This window comes from Sarcophilus harrisii, chromosome 4 (assembly GCF_902635505.1).
Source record: "Sarcophilus harrisii chromosome 4, mSarHar1.11, whole genome shotgun sequence".
Classification (NCBI taxonomy): Eukaryota; Metazoa; Chordata; class Mammalia; order Dasyuromorphia; family Dasyuridae; genus Sarcophilus; species Sarcophilus harrisii.
The window spans coordinates 457234680-457256496 of record NC_045429.1 but is presented as its reverse complement, the minus strand read 5'-3'; the positions used below and the strand labels follow the sequence as shown (position 1 = coordinate 457256496).

The 21817-nt window shown below is 41.6% G+C and overlaps 1 protein-coding gene across 1 annotated transcript; it reads right to left on the bottom strand.

The window, feature by feature from the left end:
- Positions 1–1779: 1779 nt before the first annotated feature.
- LOC100920131 (zinc finger protein 569-like) lies at positions 1780–17924 on the bottom strand. Its single transcript, XM_031968209.1, has 5 exons — positions 17612–17924; positions 17195–17271; positions 9201–9327; positions 7237–7332; positions 1780–4605 (listed from the first exon to the last, which is right to left on the bottom strand). The coding sequence occupies exons 1-5, from the start codon at positions 17667–17669 to the stop codon at positions 2306–2308; spliced, it is 2658 nt and encodes an 885-aa protein (XP_031824069.1). The 5' UTR covers positions 17670–17924; the 3' UTR covers positions 1780–2305.
- Between the last annotated feature and the right edge of the window lie 3893 nt (positions 17925–21817).

Here is a 21817-nt window from a genome sequence, read left to right as displayed (position 1 = left end):
CCAAAAATCTTCTCTAACCAAAAAATCCTACCCATTAGCTATGTCTGAAAATGTACGGCTCTTTCTGGGCCTGGGAGGCCCTCACCTCTCTTTCAGGCAATGAGCAGCAGCTGGGGGAATCAGGAAAAGTCTGATTTTCCTCTTAAGAAAGAAAGGACCAGGAGCAGCAGAGAATTCATTTTGGCATGAGGGATGGCCAAAGGGGGACGAGAGGGAGGAAGAGAGACAGATGGAGGGTCCCGTGTGAGGAACAAAACAAAGGTCATCTTGCCTGAATCATAAGAAAACCTGAGGGGAATGAGGCCCAGTGGAACAGTACAGAGAAATCACAGCCAGCTTGTGCAGGGCTTTAAAAGCTTCTGTTTCTATTGTATCCTAAAGGAAAACTGAGTGCGAGGATCTGTGCTCTAGTGAGCAAGCACCGAGGGCCTTGAGTCAGAGAGCCCCATTCAAAGGGGGCTCATCAAGGTGATGAGAACACAAGGAGAGAGACCAAGAGGGACTCAAGTGGAGTGAGGGGAGGAACAGCGAGTTTTACAATTAACTGGCCACACAGGGAGAGGATCATGAGAAGACTGAAACCTGGGGAAACCAAAGGGAAATGGCACCGCCGACAAAAGGAAGCTTTGGGGGGAGAGAATGAGCTGGTTTTGAACATGTTAAGTTTAAGATACCTATCAACAGACACACATGCACATATGTACACAATGCATACCATTTACACATGCACATACATGTACACACAGACACATACACATGCACACATCCCCCATTCTATGACGTCTCTGGCTGTCCTCTGCACCGAGATGACCATTAAACCACCGGAGGCTGATCAGAAGGCCGGTGAGCACTACTAACCATTCCCACAGCACCTCCTCAGGCCCCTCAGGCCATTGAACAGCATGGAGGACCTGAGGTACTTCCCAGGCCACCCAGCCCTCTTTCCCCACTTCTCTACCTGAAACAGTGTCATCCAAGCAGCACCTCCAGAACCAAGCATGCTGACTGACCCAGAATCCTGCCATCCTGGGGTTTGTTTTCTTAACCCAGTGAATGTGCGCTTCAGGGGCATCAGTGTTGAGCCCTCGCTGACTCCGGACTTGGACGTGCTTCCCCTCTCTCCCAGCCGAGCACCCCAGGAGCCTTCCGTGGGACCTGCGTCCCCTGACCTGGAGCACTAACTTTTCTCTGGAGTCTGAGTCCTGGGATGCAATGAAGCCTCTTCCACATTCATAATATTTACAGCATTTTTCTTCACCATGAATGCTGGGATGAAAAATGAAGCAGATCATCTGGCTGAGTGGGATTCCCCCACTCCTCCATTAAAATTATTTTGTCATCTTAAACATAAAGATACAAAGAACAGAAAAAGAAGATTGCACGTGAAATTGTGAATCTTTATTATTTTGTTCAAATGTTATTAAATTCATTACATACTACATATAGAAAAAACAAAAAAAGAGGATATTATTTCAAAGTAAAATTACATTATGGATAGTGTAAGCAAATATTAAATTTTACAAGAGAAAGAATTATGTGCTGCTTGTCTGAAATTCTTTCTGCTCTCTTCTCTGTATTTTTAAATATGTCATTGACACTTTTTTTTTTTTAAGCATCACTATTACTACTAGACACAATGCAGCTGAGACATGACAGATAGAACACTGGCTCTGATGTCCACTTCTTGAGTTCAAATCTGGTCTTAGATACTTACTAACTAGATGATCTTGAACAAGTCACATAACCCTGTTCACCTCGGTTTCCTCATCTATAAAATGAATTGGAGATGGAAATGGCAAACCTTCCAGTACCTTTGTCAAGAAAACCTCAAATGGGTTCACAAAAAGCTGAACACAACTGAAAAAACTGAACAGACAAAACAGTTACTGGCCCCTTGTTCTCATCTAACAACTCCTCTCACTCCAAGTAAAATCCCCCTCTGGTAAGCATAGTTAAACAAAACAAAGTCCCTTCCCCTGTGTATGAAAATATATTTCCTACACTTAATACACAGAAACTTCACTGTCTTCTCTCAACTGATTACAACTGAATCCACGTAAATGATTATTTCATTGATTAGATTTCTAAAAAATAATGTTCAAAGTTGTTTTGCATTACACAGAGACACATGTGTCTATATAAGTATCACTATATAAGTTATTTTACTGGCACTGGAGGTTTTCATATTTAAGATAAATACATAAAATATTAAAATAATTTCTCTCCTCTCTGAATTCTCTTATGTCTAATAAGTTTGTTTTCTCCACCCATCTTCTTTTTCTCTAAACTAAACCTTCCGTTAAGTCTATGTTTGTCCTCTATCTGAATCCCTTCCTACATTCAATGTATTCAAAGAGTTTTCTCCAGTGTGAGTTGACTCATGGATTACAAGGGTTCCCCACTGACTACAGGCTGTCCCATATTCACTATATTCAAAAGGTTTCCCTGTAGTATGAGTTCTCAGATGTCTATTAAAGGAGCCCCTCTCAATGAAGGCTTTCCCACATTCATCACACTCGAAGGATTTCTCTCCAGTATGAGTTCTCTGATGTCTGATAAGGTGTCCCTTTTCACTAAAGGCTTTTCCACATTCATTACAATCAAAAGGTTTCTCACCAGTATGAATTCTCTGATGGGTAATGAGATTTACTCTCTGTCTGAATCCTTTCCCACATTCAGGACATTCAAAGGGTTTCTCTCCAGTGTGAGTCCTCTGGTGTTTATGAAATGAGCCCCACTCACTGAAGGCTTTCCCACACTCATGGCATTCAAAGGGTTTCTCCCCAGTGTGAGTCCTCTGATGGGTAATGAGGCTAGCTCTCCAACTAAAGCCTTTCCCACATTCCCGACATTCAAAAGGTTTCTCTCCAGTATGAGTTCTCTGATGGCTTTTGAGGACATTACCATCACTGAAAGCCTTCCCACAGTGATTACATTCAAATGGCTTCAATCCAGTGTGAGTTCTTTGATGTGTTTTGAGAATATTACTCTTACTGAAAGCTTTCCCACACTGGTTACATTCAAAAGGTTTCTCTCCAGTATGAATTCTCTGATGTGTAGTGAGGTTTGCCCTCTGTCTGAAGCCTTTCCCACATTCCCGGCATTCAAAGGGTTTCTCTCCAGTGTGTGTTCTCTGATGGGCAATAAGGCTCGCTCTCCAGCTGAAGCCTTTGCCACAGTCCCGACACTCAAAGGGCTTCTCTCCAGTGTGAGTTCTCTGATGGCTAATAAGCGTTCCTTTCTGACTAAAGCCTTTGCCACACTCCTGACACTCGAAGGGCTTCTCTCCAGTGTGCGTTCTCCGATGGCTTTTGAGGACGTTATTGTCACCGAAGGCCTTCCCACATTGCTGACATTCGAAGGGTTTCACTCCCGTGTGAGTTCTCTGGTGGATTCTGAGTACCTTCCGCTCACTGAAAGCTTTTCTACATTCATGACACTCAAAGGGTTTTTCACCAGTATGATTTCTCTGGTGTGTTTTGAGTCCATTACTTGAAGTAAAGGCTTTTCCACATTCAGGACATTCAAAAGGTTTTTCTCCAGTGTGAGTTCTCTGATGGCTGATGAGAGTGCCCCTCTGGCTGAACCCCTTCCCACATTCGTGACATTCAAAGGGCTTCTCGCCAGTATGAGTCCTGAGATGTCTATTAAAAGATCCCCATTCACTGAAGGCTTTCCCACATTCATGACATTCAAAGGGTTTCTCTCCAGTATGAGTTCTTTGATGGCTAATGAGAGTTCCTCTCTGACTAAAGCCTTTTCCACAGTCTTTACATTCAAATGGCTTCTCACCAGTATGAGTTCTCTGATGAGTAATAAGGTTTCCTCTCTGGCTGAAGCCTTTCCCACATTCATGACATTCAAAAGGTTTTTCGCCAGTATGGATTCTATTATGGTTTTCAAATATTTTATTATCATTGAAGACTTTCCCACATTCATTACATTCAAATGACTTCTCTCTAGTATTAATAGTCTTCATTCTCATCAATCTTTTTCGGTGGCTAAAGGTTTTCCCATATTTATCACATTCACGTTTCTCTCCAATTTGAATTTTCGGACACCCGGCAACACGAGATCTTTTGCCAAAAGTTCGTCCCCTTTCATTGTCCTCATGGAGCTTCTCTCCAGTATGTGTTCTGTGAAATTTAATTAGGTCTGAATGGTAACTAAAGGGCTTCTTGTATCTGTCATTCTTAGAAAGGCTCTTCCCTAAGGAAAAAGCACTGCATAAAAGCAAGTCTGAAAAATCCTTTACCTGCTTTTCAAGGGTCTTATATTTACAGAGACTTTTCTCCACAGGATTTCTCCATGGTGGGACAAAGATTGGTGCCAGATTAAAACTTCCTCCCAAAGTATTATGATGTGGTACAGTCATTTCATCTAAAATTGGTGTCTGTGGGATGGTTATTAGTCTGGATTGTCTCTCCTGGTTGTCCTTCTGTATCTCTAAATTAATGTCACATCCCATTGGTTCCATTGGCTCTGTTGTCCTGGAATGCCAGGGAATATTCACTGGAAGTCTTGTGTTAGATGACTCTTCCATGCAAAGGAACTTTATCAGACTTGCATCTTTGGTTTCAAATCTGGTTTCCTGACTAAGGGCATCTGAAAGAAATGTTTAAAAAGTTACTGCCTACCATTGGCCACAAGAGAAAGGAACCTTCCTTAGGATAAGTTCTAGTTCCCATCTCTTTCATCAAGAGAACAATACATAATTTGACTTAAGTTGAACAAATGCTACTTAGAAGGAACTGAAGCCAAGAGCAGGGGAGAAGATATGAACCGAACACCTGTCTACTAAACACTAAAGTAATTATATTCTAGGAAAGCGGAAGCATTCATACATATCCTAAGAAAACAACAATCATGAAAAACTAAAATATTTTCTTCAGGAGAGTATATGAAAAACCATACAGGAAGGGGAAAAAATATATTAGAAAATGGAAGCTGGAAAACAAATTGCAATTTAGGTAGCTAAAAGTGATGGACCCGGAATCCCGAGCAATTAGGAAAAATCTTGAACTACTGCTCTTTCTCCAATTTGTAAAAAGCAAAAGAATCTGCTTAATATATTTCAGAAACTTTTTTAAAAATTCTCAAAACACCAAAAAAAAGATGCAAGATGTTCACCGAATACCAAAAGCAGAAAACAACAAATTCAATTCAACCAGACATAATTTTGTCACTTTTTAAAAATATGACAACATGATTTAAAAAGCAATCATGATGAAAGACATGAGAGATAACAGAAGTCTGCTCTGCCTTTCAGATCTTCTTCAAAAATAACTATAGCACTCCCTACTGGTAACCTTGCCACTTGAACTCAAAAGCTGGGTTGTTAGAGACATTATTGATCCAGGTTCGAGGTATGTTGTGTGTCTATGTCCAGGTTCCTAAAATTACTGGGTAGTTCATCAATCCCAACCTGTGTGCTTAAGTTTAATAGTCAGCCAGATGACACAATAAAAAGCAAAGACATTCAACAAAATGGCCTAATAACCACAGTAGCCATAAAACTTTTCACCATGGATATATATATCAGTGGTAAGAACAGGTGCATGCAAGGGAATAGTCAGTGCTGGAGAGAATGTGAGAAAATAGGCACATTAGTGCATTGCTGGTGGACCTCCAAGTCAGTACAATAATTTTGGAAAGAAAACTGAATTATTTAAGTAAATCGAATAAACATCCATACTCTGACCCAGAGATTCCATTATTGAGCTTATTACACAACAAGGTCATTAATAAGAAGAGTCTCATATGCAACAAAATATTTTTAGCAGCATTTTTTGTGATAGTAAAGAATTGAAAATAAATATTCATCAATCAGGAAATGACTAAACAAACTGTGGTTTATAAAAATATAACATGTTACTAAGCTGTAAGAAATGATAAACATGATAAAAACATGAAAAGTACTAAATGAATTGATGCAGAGTGAATATGAAGACAAGAAAAAAATACACAATAACAATAATGCACACAGAAAGAACCACAAAAAGAATCAAAAATGAATCTTGTAAATTGTAAAATCTTGTTTAAAAAAAAAAAAAAAAAAAAAAAAAAGCATGGCCCAAAAGAAGCGATATGAGAACATAGCCCACCCCATCCCTTTGCAGAAGGGGGAGGCCAAAAGTTTTTGGATTTTTTTTTAATGTATGGATAAATTATATTGATTTTCCCCCCTCTATTTTCTCTCTTTTTTTGTTTTAGATCTTTTGTTTTTTCCTCTGAGGAAAGTGGGGTTAAGTGACTTGCCCAGGGTCACATAGCTGGAAGTGTTAAATGTCTTGAAGTCAGATTTGAACTCAAGTCCTCCTGGCTTTAGGGCTGGTACTCTATCCACTCCACCACCTAGCTGCCCCTTTGTTTTAGATCTTTATAAAGATACTATTTGTATCATAAGGTAGCTCTCTGGGTAAAGAGAAGGATACTGAGGGAAATTGTGATGTTAAAAAAAAAAAAAAGACTTCAACAAAATTAAAAAAAAAAAAACAAAACAGGTACATGAGAGAGAATCCCTAAAGTTGGGCCACATGGGACTGAGACAGCTCTTCCCTCTGCAGGGCCCCTCATGGGCCTTCTGGTCCTGTGGCATCCCTATCACTTGCCTGCTGCTTCACTGGGCCTCAGACCTACTCCTCTCATTCCATCCAACTCCAAACTGCTCCCCAGGGGAGCCCTCCTCTGGGGAAGGGGCTCACACTGTCTTCTTTCTCCCCTGCTAAGAAAGTGTCACGGTGGAAGGAGACCACAGGCAATTCTCTCTCACAGAGCTGGGAGCTTTTCATGATTGATTTTCTGAGACTTGTCCAAGCAGCTTGGTACTAAAGGGCATGAGAGGACATGAGAGAGGAAAACTGCATTTATCTTCAGAGTTTGAGCACATCGGAGCTAGTTTGACTGAACCGGATTTTTGTGGGTGTTATTTTATATACTTCCCCTTACAGGGGAGAGAAATAGACTGGAAAATGCAGAGAAGTCAAAAGCAAAGCTAGAGGGAGACTCATATCCCACTTATTTTATTGACAGCTACTAAATTTGACATTTCTTTACATCACAGGAGAAACACATGCCTCATTTCCTAAGAGAAAAATGAGAAAGAGATCGGGGAATCAGCTCGGAAGAGGGCGCACATGGTCCAACGTGACAGAGGTATGGCCACCTTGCTGGGGACGGTTGCCCGCTCAATAGGGAGATGGCTCCCATCTGCTTGCTTTTCCCTCACTCACTTACCTGGACAAGGGTCAGGGGGGCCTCCTCCCTTGGGCCTCCAAGGGGCTTCTCCTCTCTCCAACAGGGAGATCACATCCAGCTTGGAAACAGGAAGTCCTACAAATAGGCACAGAAATCATCAAGTGCTGAAAAAGGGAATTTGGAAAGTGATCCAAGAATGTGGATCTAGTAATGGAAAAGAAAGCAGCTAGGAGGGCTCCAGGGGGCGGCACAGGACCCCTGAATCGATGGCGGGGTTTTATATTCCGAGGGTGGTTGGCTTCCCAACTGCCTTCATTTGACCCAATCCATGCTTAGGGACTAAGAACTTTTCCCCACACATCTCAACTAAGATTCAAGTATTCCAATCAACTGATGACATTAGCCAAGATCCAGGCAAGACATGAGGGATGAAAACACGTAAAAATCACTGTTCCAAAGGGCCAGCATTCTCTTGAAGGAACAATATCTAGACACATAAAGAGACATCAAAGGGAGGGTCATTGAAGCCTTTTTACAGAATGCAGGAGAAAGCAGATGAAAATAGAATACAAGACAACTTTGAAAGCAATGTATTGATTTATTTCCTTAAAAGGAAAAGCAAATTGTATATGAGATAAAAAGGAAAAAGGCCATTTCTGATGGCTGTAGAATGCCCAAAGGAGAAAAATGTGGATCAGCTTAGAAAGAAGAGCAGAGCTGAATGGTGAAGGACTCTGAACACCAAGGTCTTAGAGGCGACGGGACCCAGTGAAGTCGTGAGAAGTAGTGATCTGGAAGGGGAAGTTCTTTTGTAATTCACCATGCTTTATTGAGTGCTTTCTGTGTGCAGACAACTTTGATGGGAAGATGGAACTTTAATTGAAGCTCATGGAGTTTCCAATCCAGGAAAAAGAAAATCCATACAAGTGCATGAATGTTTGTGGCAGCCCTTTTTGTAGTGGCTAGAAACTGGAAACTGAATGGATGTCCATCAGTTGGAGAATGGCTGAATAAATTGTGGTATATGAAAATTATGGAATATTACTGTTCTGTAAGAAATGACCAACAGGATGATTTCAGAAAGGCCTGGAGAGACTTACATGAACTGATGCTGAGTGAAATGAGCAGGACCAGGAGATCATTATATACTTCAACAACAATACTATATGATGACCAGTTCTGATGGATCAGGCCATCCTCAGCAACGAGATCAACCAAATCATTTCTAATGGAGCAGTAATGAACTGAACTAGCTATACCCAGAAAAAGAACTCTGGGAGATGACTAAAAACCATTACATTGAATTCCCAATCCCTATATTTATGCACACCTGCATCTTTGATTTCCTTCACAAGCTAATTTTTACAATAATTCAGAGTCTGATTCTTTTTGTACAGCAAAATAATGTTTTGGTCATGTATACTTATTGTGTATCTAAGTTATATTTTAATATATTTAACATCTACTGGTCATCCTGCCATTTAGGGGAGGGTGGGGGGGGGTAAGAGGTGAAAAATTGGAACAAGAGGTTTGGCAATTGTTAATGCTGTAAAGTTACCCATGTATATATCCTGTAAATAAAAGGCTATTAAATAAAAAAAAAAAATGAAGAGACCATTCATTAGCCAAAACTAAAAAAAAAAAAAAAAAAAAAATCCATACAAAGCAGAGCCCCAAAGTACCCACAGAAATCCCTGGGAAAGGGACCCGGAGGGCCTCCGGCAGGGCTCAGCCTTCAGATTCCTCCAGTATTTTAGCAAACATTTTTGACCTGAGCATCCTGGGGATGCTGCAGCCTCAGGGCCAGGATAATGAAGCTATGGGGCACTTTTTACCTGGGAAGACTGAACAGAGATATTACCTTTACATAAGGAATGGAGTTCCTGTCCCATGAGAGGCAGCCTTGAACATTCGCACAGAACAAGGGTAGACTTAGCTCAGGATTTGAGTGTACTCACAGCCAGTGACCAGGAAGTGCATCCCTAGAGGATGGACACGCTTACCCAGAAAGACCAGGTTCTGGTAGTTCTCCAGCATCACGTCCCTGTGCAGGGCCCTCTGGGCCGGCTCCAGGCGCCTCCACTCCTCTCCAGTGAAGTCCACAGCCACATCCCGGAAGGTCATGGATTCCTGAATCAAAAAATTCCTGTTTAATCATAATTCAAGAGCCCCAAACTGTGGGGAATCAAGAAAACAGTTTGCAGAGCATTCAGTTTTGAATATTCTATTCTATTTCTAAGTGGCTGGGTGCTCTGGGTCTCACTTTGTGCTTGACCATAGCATAGAAATTGTTTTCCTTCACTAAGTTTACCCTGATGTATTCTCTTAAGCGAACCCCAAGAAAATCATGCACATTAGTCCTAAAGCTATCTTAAGACAAATAAATACCAAATGCACAATGCCGACTCGGCAGTCACACCTCCAACATTAATTATATTAATTTTTACTCTGCAGTGTTTAGTAACCACTTCCAGCCTGATCTCTACATTCTGGGGAGACTGACAGGGAGGTGCAAATGCTCTCTCAGGCTGGAGCACTCTGCTCTTTCTCAGGGATCACCACCACCTACCCCCTCCCTATGACACACAGGACCTACCCCAAGGTGTATTACATCCTAGGAGAGAACCTGTCGCAGATAACTACAGCCACCCACACCTCCTCGGCCTACATGGACCTTGCCTATATCCACCAGAAAAGCTTGAGAGGAATCAAAGCAAAGTACCAGCAACCTTCCTTGGAGTCTGTGATTATACAAGGGCACGATGGGGACCATCAATCTCTTCCCTTGTTCTGCCTTTATAAAGAATCTCATAAATGAGGTAACATCTGTAAAGCACAGTGCTGGCACACAGGAGGTGCCTCATAAATGCTTGTTCCCCCTCTCTCTCCTCCCATTATTTTCTAGTCATTTTTTAAAATATCCTTGTGTACAATCCTTTTTTTTAAATGTTAAAGTATATGTTAAATACAATATATGTATACATATCCATGCAGTTATTTTGCTGCACAGGAAGAATCGGACTTTGAAATAGTGTACAATTAACCTGTGAAGGAAATCAAAAATGCAGGCGGACAAAAATAAAGGGATTGGAAATTCTATGTAGTGGTTCATATTCATTTCCCAGAGTTCTCACACTGGGTGTAGCTGGTTCAGTTCATTACTGCTCTATTGGAACTGATTTAGTTCATCTCATTGTTGAAGAGGGCCCCATCCATCAGAACTGGTCATCATCTAGTATTGTTGTTGAAGTATATAATGATCTCCTGGTCCTGCTCATTTCACTCAGCATCAGTTCATGTAAGTCTCTCCAGGTCTTTTCTGAAATCATCCTGTTGGTCTTTTTTTTTTTTTATATTATAGCTTTTTATTTAGAAGTTACATGCACGGGTAATTTTACAGCATTGACAGTTGCCAAACCTTTTGCTTCAATTTTTCCCCTCCTTCTCCCCCTTTGCCCCTCATGGCAGGATGACCAATACATGTTAAATATGTTAAAGTATAAATTAAATACAATATAAACATACATGTCCTAACAGTTATTTTGTTGCACAAGAAGAATCCGACTCTAAAATAGTGTACAATTACCCTGTGAAGGAAATCAAAAATGCAGGCAGACAAAAACAGAGGGATTGGAAATGCTATGTAGTGGTTCACATTCATTTCCTAGAGTTCTTTTACTGGGTGTAGCTGGTTCAATTCATTATTGAACAAATGGAACTGATTTGGTTCATCTCATTGTTGAAGATGGCTACGTCCCTCAGAACTGATCATCATATAGTATTCTTGTTGCCGTGTACAATGATCTTCTGGTCCTGCTCATTTCACTCAGTATCAGTTCCTGTAAGTCTCTTCAGGACTTTCTGAAATCATCCTGTTGGTCATTTCTTACCGAACAATAATATTCCATAACATTCATATTGCACAATTTATTCAGCCATTCTCCAACTGATGGACATCCACTCAGTTTCTAGTTTCTGGCCACTACAAAGAGGGTTGCTTGTGCACAATTCTTCACTGGAAATAGGCTGGAGTCTATTCACACATTTGCCCTACTGTGCTTTCACTGGCCCCATTTGGGGTATTCAGAAGTGACCTATGAAATTTTTATATGTCCAGCTTAAGGGATGCTGGGTTTGTTTCCTGCTTGGCTGATTCTGATTCCCAGATGTGAGAATTAGATTGTGATTGAATTTCCAGAGTTATGAAAATTAAATTGGGGAAATAAAACTTAAATGAAAAAATGATGAAGATTTTAGATTTCAACTGGAGCCCTTTGGACTCTGCCTTCTTTATCTTCATAATAAGAATGGAAGCTCTTTGTGGGCAGAGACAGGCTATATACTGAGGGGTGGAGATTCACATTTTGTATTTCTGTAATAGCCAATGAATGGAGAACGCGGATGGGACTTGCACTTCTGGACAGAGTACCAAACACAGCCTTTGCTGTTTCTAAAGTGTGTCTACTAACCTAGGCACCCATTCTTGCAACAAATAAATCTTTCTTGTACTGTCAGCCAGAGGAGTTCATGGTAAGATATTTTGTTTCTTACATCTGCTGAGTCTTCACCATGGTAGAGGAGATCAAGCAAATCAAGATAGATACTAAAAATTAAATGCTACAGTTACACAATGTATACACAACCACATAGAATTTGTCTCTGTATTTATTTTTGTTTATGTATAACCTTCTTGGAGCAGGAGGGGAGTGAAGGGAAAACAGAATAAAGTAGAAAGAAAGAAGAAAACCAAACCTGTAAGTAAGCAAATAAAAGATGGACCACTCTGAATACAAGCAGTAGTATTTATTATACAAGGATTAAGGAAATGGAAACTCATTACTTTATATTTTGAATCCTCTCTTTTGTTCTGCTATATACAAGGTAATTTGTTTCCCAAGTTTTAAGTTTAAAATAAATACGTTAAAAAAAAAAAAAAGAAAGGAAATGGCCTATGGCTTTCCACAATAATGCATCAACAGAAAAACAGTGGTGTGAAAAAATGGAATTCTGTTTCAGATACACATTTAGAGTCATTCAGGGCATGGCCTACTTTCCCAGTCCCAGAGTAGCCTGTTCTCCTCCAAACACATCCAATTCCAGGCTCAATGCACTTCCAACTCCCGTCATGTCATCATTCTCTACCATCTTGGATTTTCTATGGGGGCTGGAAAAAATCGAACTCTTCAGAATTCTTATGGGTGCTTTTTAAGGGCTTTTTTTTTTGAGACAATTGGGGTTAAATGACTTGCTCAGGGTCACACAGCCAGGAAGTGTTAAGTGTCTGAGGCCAGATTTGCACTCAGGTCCTCCTGACTTCAAGGCTGGTGCTCTATCCACTGCACCACCCAGCTGCCCTGGGCCTCTCTTTTTCAATGGTGGGGAAAGGCTGTTTTCAGGAATGTCTCCAACTCCAATCTATTCCTTCATGTTGATAATGAGGTTCAGGTTTTCAGGGACTCATCTTTGTTGCATTTTGAACTCTCCTGCTGGCCAGAATATATTATTTCATTATCTTTCTGAAGTTTCTAGTGGATACAGAATAGTCTTGTGTTATCTGAACATCCTGCCCAAAGAAACAGAGCAAGAAGCTTCAGTGCAGCCACTCCCCAGAGAGATGGGAGGACAAGGCCCTAGTCCGTGGGAAGAAGGAGCCTGGGGACCACAGGGGCAGAGCTATACTGCAGGATTTGGGGCACGGCAACACCCACCGCTGGCCTTGCCATCACCTCTAGGGCTTCCCTCTTGAATGGATATTGCTGAAAATGAGGCAGAAAAGATGACGGAACAAGACCCGAAACCTACAAATCAAGCAGAAGTGACAGCTCAAAGCCGTCCTCTCAAGGCTCTAGCTGCCCAAATAGACAAAGAGATTACAGAAGAAATGACAAAGGACGGACAGAGGCCCTGAATCCGAGAAGAAAAATTCAGTCTGCACAGGAAGCGAGCAAGATTAAGAGAACAAAGCAAAGAAATCCTTTTCAGAAAAAGGAACAAACCCACCACCAACCTCCCAGAAGTTGGAGGAAGAACCTTGAACTTTTTCTTAAAGCAATACTAACACTCACAACTTTAAATGAGAATTGATTAAACCAATAAAATGAAAGGTAAATAAATGGATAAAATGAATGTATAAGAAAAAAAACCTACAATTTGTGGCTGATACAAAACACATCTTTAAAAAGATAAAGAGAATCAAAATAAGAAGCTAGAAAAAATAACTATGTATCATGTGAATCAGGAAAAAAAGGAGTTGCTAATGCAGACAAGATTAGAAGGGAAACAATAAACTGGGAAAACATTTTTACAGTCAAAGGTTCATTTCCAAAATAGAGAATTGATAAATGGTCAAAGGATATGAATAGACAATTCTCAGATGAAGAAATTGAAATTATTTCTAGTCATATGAAAAGCTGGTCCAAGTCATTATCAATCAGAGAAATGCAAATTAAGACAACTCTGAAATACCACTATATACCTGTCAGATTGGCTAGGATGACAGGAAAAGATAACGTGAAATGTTGGAGGGGATGTGGGAAAACTGGGACATTGATACATTGTTAGTGGAGTTGTGAATACATCCAGCCATTCTGGAGAGCAATTTGGAACTATGCTCAAAAAGTTATCAAACTATGCATACCCTTTGATCCAGCAGTGCTACTCCTGGGACTCTATCCCAAAGAGATCTTAAAGGAGGGAAAGGGACACACATGTGCAAAATGTTGGTGGCAACCCTGTTTGTAGTGGTAAGAAACTGGAAACTGAGTGGATGCGCATCTGCTGGAAAATGGCTGAATAAATTGTGGTCTATGAGTGTTCTGGAATATTATTGTTTGGTAAGAAATGATCAGAAAGGCCTGGACTTACATGAAATGATGCTGAATAAAATGAGCAGGACCAGGAGATCATTATATACGTCAACAACAATACTATAGGATGATTAATTCTGATGGACCTGGCCATCCTCAGCAATGAGTGAACCAAATTAGTTCTATTTGTTCAATAATGAAGAGAACCAGCTACACCTAGTGAGAGAACTCTGGGAAATGAGTGTGAACCACTACATAGCATCCCCAATCCCTCTGTTTTTGTCCACCTGCATTTTTGATTTCCTTCTCAGGTTAATTGTACACTATTTCAAAGCCCTATTTTTCTTGTGCAGCAAAATAACTGTATGTATATGTATGTATGTATGTATGTATATATATATATATATATATATATATATATATATAGTATTTAACATATACTTTAACATTTATTAACATGTATTGGTCTACCTGCCATCTGGGGGAAGGGGTGGGGGGAAGGAGGGGAAAATTTGGAACAAAAGGTTTTGCAATTGTCAATGTTGAAAAATTACCCATGCCTATATCTTGTCAATAAAAAGCTATATAAAAAAGAAAAAGAAAAAAAGAAGTTGCAATTATGCAAGTGGACAAAATAAAAATAAAAATCCACAATACCAACAGAGAATAAACATGAAATTATATTATGTCTAAAGGAAGTACAGGTGTAGAACAGGGGGAAAGTATTAATTCTGGAGTCAGAGGACCTGGCTTCAAACTTGTCTCTGATGCTTATGAGCTATGTGACCTTGGGCAAGTCCCACCCTTTTCCCTATCCCAGAGCCTGAGTTTGCTCATCTGTAAGATGAGGGAGCTGGATTTAATGGCATCTGTGATCTTTTTCCCCTACACATTTCTGCTCCTCTTCTCCTGTGACCCTAATTCTCTTTCCTACTCGAGCCAGACATCATCACTGTTCAGCTAAGGAAGTGGCCACCGACCTCTCTTCTGGTTCTGTACCCAATGATCCTATGAACCAACATCAGCATTAAACTTATATGTAATGTACCAACCAACCTAGGATCTAAACTCATAAAGAAAAAATTTACTGAATTTTTAAAAGACAATAGTATACAATAAGTAAGAGAATTTTATGTTCCTTTCATTGATGGAGAAATTTAAAATAATGAGAAACAAAAAGAGAAATATAGAGGTGAATAAACTAGATAATTAAGAGTTAAATATGGCACCTGAGACCACTAAGAATGTACATGTTTTTTAGCACTGGACAGCACTTTTATAAAAATATAGAATATATTCTAGGGCAGTAGGTGTCAAACAAATAAAAAGGCTCCAAATTAACTTAGAAAAGCACAAATTAGCACTATGTTGCAGTGTTTTTTATTTATTTTTTCAAACAATTCTCAAATGCATTTTAATTTGGTTCAGGTTCCACTCAGAAGAAATTTGAACAATTTCAAATAAATATTCATAAAACAAAATGTCATACTATGTCAGACTATGAGGGACTATGAGTGACTATGAGGAAATAAAAATAATAATAATAATAAAAATAATAATAGTAATAAAAGTAGTAATAATAAGCAAATCTAAATGAAAATTTAATAATGAAATCCTAAATAAGTGGATCAAAGAATAAATCATAGAAATAATGAATAGTTACATGATAATAATGAGATGACAGACCAAAATTTCTGACGCAGCTAGAATAGCACAGAGAGGAAAAATCAGAACCTGTAATACATAGACCAATCACTCACTCAAGACCTCTCACAACTTGCCACTGATTTGCCCCCAAACCTTGTGTCACTGCAGTCCCAGACAACAGTCCCTCTACCACTGAGACCTGACCTCCAAACCAAGGTTGTACAGAATCTACATCTCCAGGGAAAAGGGTGACTGAGCATGGACAAACTAATCCATACAGTCTACTGTATCTGCTATATTCCCAGAGATCAAACGAGGGTTCATCTGTGCATCCCACTCGGCCATCTAATCATAGGAAGAGCTTAATAAATGCATTTTCATTTGTCTGCTCATTCACACAATAACGAAATTTTAAAAAAGAGAATAAACTCAACAAAAACTAGAAAGATAACAAAAGCAAAAGAATCATAAAAGAAATCGTGAAAACTAGAATAGAAATAGAAATTAATCAACAAAATCCAAAACTAAAAGTCAAAGCCTTTGAAAATAATAAAATGGATAATAACTTTTTAATCAATATGACTAAAAAGAAGAGTAGAAAATTAAATTTATTTTTAATAACCAACAAGGTAAATCACAACAAACAGAAGAAATGAAAAGAATAATGAGAACCTACTACATACATTTATATGGAAAAAATCCTGAGCACTCAAAAAGATAGAGGATTACTTGCAAAAGAATAAAATACTCAAATTAATGGAACATCAAATAGAAAACTCAATTAAAACCCCACCCTGTAGAGGAAGCCTTCCCCACCTCCTCAGCTTCAGTGCCTTTCCTGAGCTCTCTTTCCTTTTTCTTCTGTAGAGAGCTTGCTTTGCTCTGTTTCCATGCTATTTCCCCCATTAAACTGTAAGCTCTGTGAGGGCAAGAACTGTCTTTTGCCTCTTTTTGTATCTCAGACTTACTACAGTGCCAGGCACAAGGGAGGTGCTTAATCACTGCTTATTGACTGACTAAAGGATAATTAATACCTATATTACACAAACTATTTACAAGAATTTGAGACTGGATTCTACCAAATTCCTTGTACAAGACAGATAAAATCTTAAAACCTAAGTCAAACAAAGAAAGAAAAACCATTAATATCATTAATGAATATCAATCTAAAAATTTTCAAGAAAATCCTAGCAAAAGTGCTCCAATTATTTATCTCCAAAATCAGCCTTCATAATAGAGTCAGATTTATACCAGTGATGCAAGGACAATTCAACGTTAGGGAGATAATTAGAATAATTAATGCTGAAAACAGAAACTGCCCCTTACTAAGGCATCTACAACCTACAATTTGTCCATTTATAAATGACTTCTGTTAGCATTAATGGCGTAATGTGTGTCTACACTTTCTTTCTCACACTCAGTCTACACTGTGTCACCCATCAAACAACCCCGAACTTCCGGGAGGAATGACTGAGCCTTGGATTCTTTGCACGTGCAGGTCCACACAAAGACCTGTGATGCTTAAGGAAGAGCCCCCAACTCACCTGAAAGCCGCTGGCGAGGTCCCCAGAAGTCCCTGGTGATTCGCCCATGGCACCCCTATGCTGGGGACGGAGAGCACCTGGCAGAGAGGAAGACAGAAGGGAGGAGCCTGCCTCAGGGCTTCCCCACAGAGCCTTCTCTCACTGATCCTCTCCCCAAGCTGCCCATGTCATGAAACTGTGTTTGCTGAGGGTCCCACATGAGGGTAAAAGGGGTGGGGAGCCCTCTGAGTGGACCCCCCCAACCATTCAGCAGGAAGGTGTAAACGGGGTACAGGCAGTGCCGATCCACAATCTTCAATGATTGAATGAACCGGCAAAGGTTGGGAGAGCCGGGCAGTCAAGGTTCATTCATTTGAGAGGAAGAGGACATGAGGAGACAGAGAATGGAGTTCACTCCTGCCCCCCAGCTTTGCTCACCTCTCCCTCCAAGCATCTGGGCCAGGTTTTCCATGGTCACCCCTTCTCTGTCCGGCATTTGGGGCCCCTGGCACCAGAGAGAGGGAGCTCAGTAGACTCTCGGAGGGGGGGTCTCCTCCTGAGGGAAGCCCCCACTGCCTTCCTCTTCCAGGACAACGGGGACCTGGGGATTCAGAGGCAAGGTCACGTCATCAGGGCCTTCCCCTCTGGCCTGGATGATCCAGCCCTGGCTGGACAGTGCAGCCACCCAGAGGGCTTCAGGGGGAAGGGGCCTGACCTCACCTAGGACCTCCACTGGGGAAAAGCAACTTCTGTGTGCACACGCGTATATGATGCAGGGGGGGGAGGTGGTGTGCGCACCCATGCGTGGTGTGGTATATGCTTGGGTAATATGTGAGTTAACTGTGATGTGTGCATGGGGGTGTGTGCACGTGTGTGGTGCAGGGTGTGCGTGCAGTGTGTGCACGTGTGGCATGTGCATGAGGGTGTGCATGGGTGTGGCGCAGGGTGTGCACGCACACACGTATGGGTGATGCGGGCATGGGTGGTGTATGCATGCAGGGTGTGCAGGGGAGGTGTGTACCTTGTGGTGTGGGTGTGCAGGATGTGCACATGCACACATGTATATGGAGTGGACATGTGGGGTGGGGTGTATGCGTGTGTGGCATATGTGGGCATTGTGATGTGCGCATGCATGTGTGCCACAGGGGTGTGCATGCATGGCGTGTGCGCACTGTGTGTGCACACATGTGGGCGTGTGCACTGTGGTGTGCATAGGCATGTGCATGCAGGGTATGTGTGCACATGGGATGACTGTGTGCAGTGATGTGCGCATGCATGTGTGCCACAGGGGTGTGCTTGCGTGGCGTGTGCGCACTGTGTGTGCACACATGTGGGCGTGTGCACTGTGGTGTGCATAGGCATGTGCATGCAGGGTATGTGTGCACATGGGATGACTGTGTGCAGTGATGTGCGCATGCATGTGTGCCACAGGGGTGTGCATGCATGGCGTGTGCGCACTGTGTGTGCACACATGTGGGCGTGTGCACTGTGGTGTGCATAGGCATGTGCATGCAGGGTATGTGTGCACATGGGATGACTGTGTGCAGTGATGTGCACGTGCATGTGTGCCGCAGGGGTGTGCTTGCGTGGCGTGTGCGCACACGTGGGCGCGTGCACTAGTGTGCACAGGAGTGTGCATGCAGGGTGTGAGGTGCGCCCATGGGATGACTGTGTGCACTGTGACGTGTGTGCGGGGTGTGCAGATGTGTTGGGTACACTGTGCTGTGTGCATACATGTGTGCCCGCACTGTAGAGCCGGGGTGAGCACGTGTGCACACGGGTGCCCGGTACGCGGGGGCGCTGTGTGCGTGTCTGGGGGGGGGGGTCTGAGCCTCTAGGTGCACGTGTGCGTGGGGGGCGTTTCCACGCGGGTGGGGAGTGCCTGTGCCCACGCCGGGCCTTGGTCCTCGGCCAAAAACCCGGAGCCCTTTGGGGGTGAGTGTGTGCGGTGCCCCGTCCCCTCAGCTCCGACACTTACACGCACAGTCACGCACGCTCCCACGCGGACTCGCGTTTCTAATGGCTGCTATGCCCTCCCCTCCTCCCCAGATAATCCGAGGCGGCCGCCGCGGTCGGGGCGGGGCTAGAGAAAGCCACCGCGCATGCGCACTCCTCCCGTCCCTCCCTCCCCACGCAGGGCTCAGCCTTTCGGGGCCGCACCAAGAGCCCAAGTTTGGAAATCGGACTTCCCCGGTCGGATGGCGATTCGTAACTCCCAACTCCAAACACTGGAAGACCGATCCTACCCTGCGTCGTGCTGTAGAGAGCGCCAGAGGAAACATGCAACAGGCGAGGAGGCACCGCGCCTTCTGGGAAATGGAGTCCGGAAAGAGAAGGCTCCTGCCAGGCACGCACTCGGCCGGACTTCATCCCCCAGAAGGCACCGAGTCCCAAATTTCCCACGCTAGAGCGCCCGCGTCTGCGCACTGTCCTCGGGGCCGATTCCGTCGGCTTTTGGGGCTTCGCGGGTCTGAGTCCCTGACTCGGAGTTCCGGGGAGAGACCCACAGTAATCATTTAAATCAGTAAAATAGAAAAACAGCAGATCAATGAATTGGGCATGTAATTTTTTAAAAATTGGAAAAAAACCAAATTGTAAATCCTCAATTAAACACTAAATTGTTAATCCTGAAAATCCAAGATTAATAAACTCGAAAGTAATCAAAACCAAGTGGAAGCTGGTCTCCTAAAAGAAATAAAATTGGTTCATTTGATTTTCAAAATGAAGAAAACCAAATTACCCATATCAAAAACGAAAAGGGTGAATTCATCACCAACGAAGAAAAAGACTAAAGCAATTATTAGCTGTTTTGCCCAGTTATGGACCAATCTAAATGAAATGGATGGAATGTTTACAAAATATAAATTGTTCAAATTAAAATAAGAGAAAATAGAATACTTAAATAGGCTTATCTTTATTTATTTATTTTTTTGGCCATGCAATTGAGGTCAAATAACTTGCCCAGGGTCACAGCTAGGAAGTGTTAAGTGTTTGACGTCAAATTTGAACTCAGGTCTTCCTGACTTAAGAGCTGGTGCTCTATCCACTGCGCCACCTAGCTGCCCCATGGGCCTATCTTAAAAAAAAAAAAAAAAAAAAAAAAAGCTTAAGTTTTTGCAAGGGTCAGTGTTGAAAAATTACCCATGAAAGTGTTTTGTATATAAAAAGCTATAACAATAATTTAAAAAAAAATCAATCCTCACCCTCACCCCCACCCCAGATGGATTCTCAAGGGCTGGATTTTCCTTAATGAGCTAGCCTGCCCAACAGGAGAGAGGGGACCAAGGTTTCTTCCCCAGGCAACGATTCACCCAAAATGGATTCTGTTTATCCTATAAATAGAAATCAGTTGGGCCTGCCTAACCTCATTAACATGCTAGGAGTAATTACGCATTACTCCTGCCATGTCCTGCAGAAATGGACCTTTTCAGAAAAGTTTGAGCCTTACTTAACAAAAGGAAAAGGGTGGATCCCAGATTAGTAATTAGTTATCAATATGATGGTATCCCATTTTCTCCCAGGAATTTAAGTTGAGAATCTCTTGTGAGCATAGTAGGACCAAAATGACATCACTGTGTCGTCATGATGTCTTTTGAGTCATGCAAGCATAGTATATATACATCTATACTTCCATTGCTTTTGGGAAGGGCACATCAGCTGTCTTTGGAACATATATTGGTCAAAACTAAGTCTTCCCTGAACACATATCTATGCTGAAGTCAGCAAAAATCTACCTTCTTCCCCTCCTGAAACCATTACTCCTTTCTTTTCATTGAGAAAGGAAGAAAAGCAAAATCCAGTCATAAATGTGGATAGTCAATCATTACAAATTTTTTGTGTACCCCATGTCAAAAAAAAAAGTCTCATTCAATACTCTTATTTTATTTCTATCAGAAGATGAGGAGTTCGTCATTAGTCCTCTGGAATCATGATAGGTCACTATGCTGATCAGACTTCCCAGTTTTCATAGTGATTTATGTTTTCCATATTGTTATCACTGTATAAACTGTTGTATCAGTTCTGCTCACTGAATTTTGCATCTTTTCATACAAGTCTTTTCAGGTTTCTCTAAAACCATCCCCTTCATCATTTCTTACAGCACAATAGTTTTCTATCACACGTATATCCTATAACTTGCTCAGTATTCCCAATTGATGAGAACCAGTTCAGTTTCTAATTCTTTGCCCTCACAAAAGAACTCTTTTCTAAATTTTGAACTGAACCTGTAAAGATATTGGCAAAAATGATAGTAAAAGACTAATATTTAAGCAGCTTCATCTCACATAGAAAAACAAGCCTTGGAGCAGCTAAGTGGCAGTGTGGTTAGAGTACCAGTCCTGAAGTCAGGAGGACCTGAGTTCAAATTTGATCTCAGTCACTTAACACTGCCTGACTGTGTGACCCTGGGCAAGTCACTTAACCCCAATTACCTCCTCAGCAAAAAAAAAAAAAAAAAAAAAAAAAGCCAAACCTTTAAAGGTAGCCTTCCAACTATAGAAAAAGGGTGGAGAGGAAGTGTTTTCTTTCCTACCTCTCACTTGTTGGGAAAAGAAGTCCTTTAGGACAGCTAGATCAGGGATATTGGCTTCCCTGGGATATAATTTAGGGAAGAAAGAGAAGAAAGCAAAGGGTTGTGGCCTGGGT